The sequence below is a fragment of the Bicyclus anynana genome, chromosome 2, assembly GCF_947172395.1.
Source record: "Bicyclus anynana chromosome 2, ilBicAnyn1.1, whole genome shotgun sequence".
Classification (NCBI taxonomy): Eukaryota; Metazoa; Arthropoda; class Insecta; order Lepidoptera; family Nymphalidae; genus Bicyclus; species Bicyclus anynana.
The window spans coordinates 11,601,387-11,605,512 of NC_069084.1; the positions used below are offsets into that span (position 1 = coordinate 11,601,387).

The following is a 4,126-nucleotide window of genomic DNA, read 5'->3' on the forward strand; positions in this document are numbered from 1 at the left end:
TTTTTGAACCCGATTTGAAAATTCTTTTACCAATATAAAGCCACATTGTTTGTGAATGTCATAAACTATATAACATCACTAAAACGGAAACAGCTTCAGCAAAGCAGTAATATATTTATACTATCACAGAGAAATTGAATATCTGCCTGGCTATATCTAACTGTCTCGTTGCCCATGGTCATCAATGTAATATCGACCTTTTATTTATTCCTATAGAAATTCTCAGTAAAAATTGTCAGCCTTGGGTAAGTAGCAGGGGCGATGATTTCTAATAACCCGATTCCAATCGGGTTACCTTATCAAAATCTACGAGTTTTACGGACGTAAATAATTTAACGTACTCAGCCAAAAACACATGCAAACTAAAAAACACATCAACTTTACTTATTACAAAATTTCAGTCTTCGCTACTGGTAAAAAGTTGGTGGTGTAACACCTCCATGCCTCGGAAAACATGTTAAGCCGTCGGTCTTGTCATTATTACTAACGCGTTAGAGACTCCGAATCAAACACTCGCCAACCGGCATAGCAGTGTGATGGTTTCAAGCTTCATATTTAAATCTCCAAGGAGCGTGACCAATAGTAGCTTTTAGAATAAGCTGATAACTTAGAGTATACCTAATTTACACTCTATGCTGATAACGATAGTATCTGTAATATAATTATACCTTACCTTCCTTCCAAATTTTTCCACACAAGCAGCAAGTGTTAAAGCGGTGATGGTAATAACAATAGGAAAACTGAGTGTCTGTATTTCTGGACTTATGTCAAACTTCACTCCAGTAGAGATCAAAATAGTTGAAGCGTAGGTCATAATAGCATAACACCCATTGAGGGCGTGGAACATAAAAGAGAATAAAATGAGAATGAGTCCATGTCGCCATGATTGTTCTTTTACTAAAAAAATACAAAGTAAACAAAATGAAGGTATATGCAAAATAAACAACATCGCTGTATTTCGTTCTGAAGGGCATGCTACAGACCTGCAGTTTCAACAGCACACTTTCAACTGAACCACAGTAAAATATATTACTACAATTTACAAAGTATTTTATTTATTTATATAAAAAAGTATATTTACAATCACAAAACTAAATGGAAACAAAAAGTTGGCAAATGTAAATAAAATGCTGGAGGCGGGCAGCCCTTTCACATGTTTACGTACCGCGCGGCTGTAGGTATTTAATTCAAAAATACAGCCGAGTTACAATACTGCTTGTATATATTTTTACTGTGACTGAAGAAGATGTTAAAACTATATGTGATCTTGGGATTACATAAGCTATAAATTAAGTTTCATATCACACATACATCGTTTAATAGGGAAATCTTTTAAGTTTTTAGAAGATTATTAGAAATACTTACAAAAGAATTCAACTTTACACAATACGAATTATTAGCGGTAGAATAAAGTACTAAATTTTCCCAACAAAATATACTATTAGGTATCTAATCTTAGATTTCGTAAAAAAATTCAAAGTACTGACTGAGATTCGTCAAAGACGCTGCAGGACTTTTAGATACTTATTAAAAGATATTTTTTAGAAATTTTATCTTTTAACGTTTTTTTTATGAAAGTTTGTCTCTAAAATTAGAAAAGTCGCTTTTCCCGTCAACTGATAGTCTAATATAAATGAATTAATAGTTTAAGTACTTACAAATACTTAAAATACTGATATTAGGCAGAGTTTTAAAGTGTTCATCTTCTTTTTTCATACTTTCCACTATGCTTTGTACAATTTTATCATCCTTTTCTAGTCCTCTAAGAAGTGCAACAGTTTCAATTGCTTCCTGTAATTTCATCACATGGTATTTTCCACATTATATTCTATTTGGTAAAGATAATTTGTTATGAATTATGGCAATAAGGCTTTAGAACACAATCATAAAAACGGAATCAATAGTACGTTCCGAAATATTTTTTTAAACCCGTTTATACCAAAATTCATCTGATAAACTTTTGTAGAATAATGTGTTATTGTAGAAATTTGTAGATTCTGGTATTAGTATGTTTAAAAAAAATTAGCTTTAAAATTTTTCATTGGGAAATGGTTCATTTATATAAACACCATATTTAATGAAAAAATACGATCTTACTAATAAAAACTAGTTGCGTAGATATTAATTATAATTGTGATAATGTTTAACACCTATTATAATTAACCACCAAATAAGGTTCTATATTTAACGTATTTATCTTATTCGATTCGGTTGGAGTTTTCTTTTTAAATGCATATTTTTAGGGAACGTATTGTAATGTAAATTGTAGGCGGTTTGTTTTTTTTAAATAATAGTTTATCATTAACGACTTCATAAATAAAAATAGCTGCTTACATTTATTTTTCCTCGTTTAACTAGAAATGCCGGAGATTCTGGCGCTTTCAGCAAAAGCAAAGCTGTCAATATCGGCAACAACATCACCACCCAGATAACTGTGAAGTAACTCAAATATGATCCTATTATGTACATGATAAGTAAACCCACTGATTGTAGAACTATGGGCAAGGTACCAAGGACCCCTCTCATGTCATCTTGACTGATCTCCTTGACGTACATCGGCACTATGTTAAAACAACCTCCAGCTGCTAAACCAGCAAACATTCTGGCTATTATGAGGGTTGTTGTAGATGAATATGATAATTTGATTATCCATGCAATCTGAAAGTCGAACTTCAAATTTATTAGTATGTAGTGTTATTATAGTATTTGTTTAGCACTTAGACTAAGCGTTGCGATGGAAAGCGAGAGGCTCAGTAATAGTTAAAATGTAAAAAGTAAAAACGTTGTATTTCAGTACGATGTTCTAATGGCTTTGTTTTCCAAATTAATATTAGAAAACGTAAACAACACCTATGTAGTATATGTATCCAATAAAACTATCCACGAAATTAGAAAGGATACTTTTGCAAAACTTGATACGACGTGCAACATAACTAGTCTCGATACATAGATTTATAACATAGATAGTGTGTAGTCGCGGGATTTTTAAGCCGTTTTATGTGCCCCGAAATGGGAGCCCTTGATGCATCGCTACGCTACGGTATGTGCGCTTGTGTGCGTGTCGCTCTTTAAATTAACTTAGCTCTTACGCTCCCATAGTCACAGGCTTATAGACTACAAGCTCTTGAAAAAAAATTACTTGTGAAATGAACCAACTTGAATAACGCGTATAAGGCATAATGCTCAGAGTTATTTTCTGATATAGTAACAGCCTTCTAAGTAGTTTTTTAACTGCCTTCCGGAATCGGAGGCAGATGTCACATCCACTGGGCTATCACGGTCATTATCATTTACAACTATTATGGATCTTTACGAATACCTTCACATCGTATCAAGCTTGCTAACCCCAGTTGATCTTATTTCAAACTCATATCGAAGATATGATGATGATTCAGAGTCATACGAGCAATTTATACTGACCGCTTCTGGAATAGCTATTAGAATAATGCCAATCCTCCTCCCAAAAGCATCCGCTATATATGAATAAAGTGATACACCAAATATGGCTGACATGCTCATCGCACTAGCTATCCAAGCCACCATGTTGTCTGACAAAGGGTAACCAGTAGGAGAAGCTTCAGACTGCAGGATCTTAGTAGTGGGGGAGATCCAACCACACTCCATGCCGTACGCAAGGAGTGTTATATTTGCTGAAATTTAGAATTTAGGTTCAATTTATAACGTTAGCAAATAAATATGTATATCTTTTAGCGTAAGGAGCAAAGATTTTATACTATAGACAAGTCACTAGTAGCTTACTTTTTGCAGTGATTTTGTAGGCACGTAACATGTGTATAATATAAAATATCGTTGGTAAGGGGTGACATTAAATATCCCAAGAAAATAGCTAATTTTTTTATTTATTAATAACATACCCCATTGATAGATTGATCACGTAGCCTATCGATCATCCGCAAGCATATTTTAGTTTTCGAAGCGTTAGTAGAAACAGAATTGATGTCTAACTTGGCTACAGACTTTATAGAATCTAGACGAATTAAGTTGCTAGCGTAATTATTAGTCTAAATTATTCAGAGAGAAGTTTTCAAGAAACTAGAAGCCCTTAAACCAGTATATAGGTACATAAACGTCTGTAAAATATAATCTTACCTATTAATGCGAATGT

At 33.3% G+C, this 4,126-nt stretch overlaps 1 protein-coding gene across 1 annotated transcript; it reads right to left on the reverse strand.

The window, feature by feature from the left end:
• Positions 1-348: 348 nt before the first annotated feature.
• On the reverse strand, positions 349-3,642 carry LOC112055616 (uncharacterized). Its single transcript, XM_024095799.2, has 4 exons — positions 3,421-3,642; positions 2,335-2,658; positions 1,659-1,791; positions 349-897 (listed from the first exon to the last, which is right to left on the reverse strand). Exons 1-4 carry the CDS (start codon positions 3,622-3,624, stop codon positions 608-610), a joined length of 951 nt encoding a protein of 316 aa, XP_023951567.2. The 5' UTR covers positions 3,625-3,642; the 3' UTR covers positions 349-607.
• Positions 3,643-4,126: the final 484 nt, after the last annotated feature.

Coding starts and splice junctions, on each gene's coding strand:
- LOC112055616 (XM_024095799.2), bottom strand. CDS start 3,624: ATGGAGTGTGGTTGGATCTCCCCCACTACTAAGATCCTGCAGTCTGAA. Junction 2,659..3,420: donor TAATAGCTATTCCAGAAGCG/GTCAGTATAAAT, acceptor TTCGACTTTCAG/ATTGCATGGATAATCAAATT. Junction 1,792..2,334: donor TTAAACGAGGAAAAATAAAT/GTAAGCAGCTAT, acceptor ATGAAATTACAG/GAAGCAATTGAAACTGTTGC.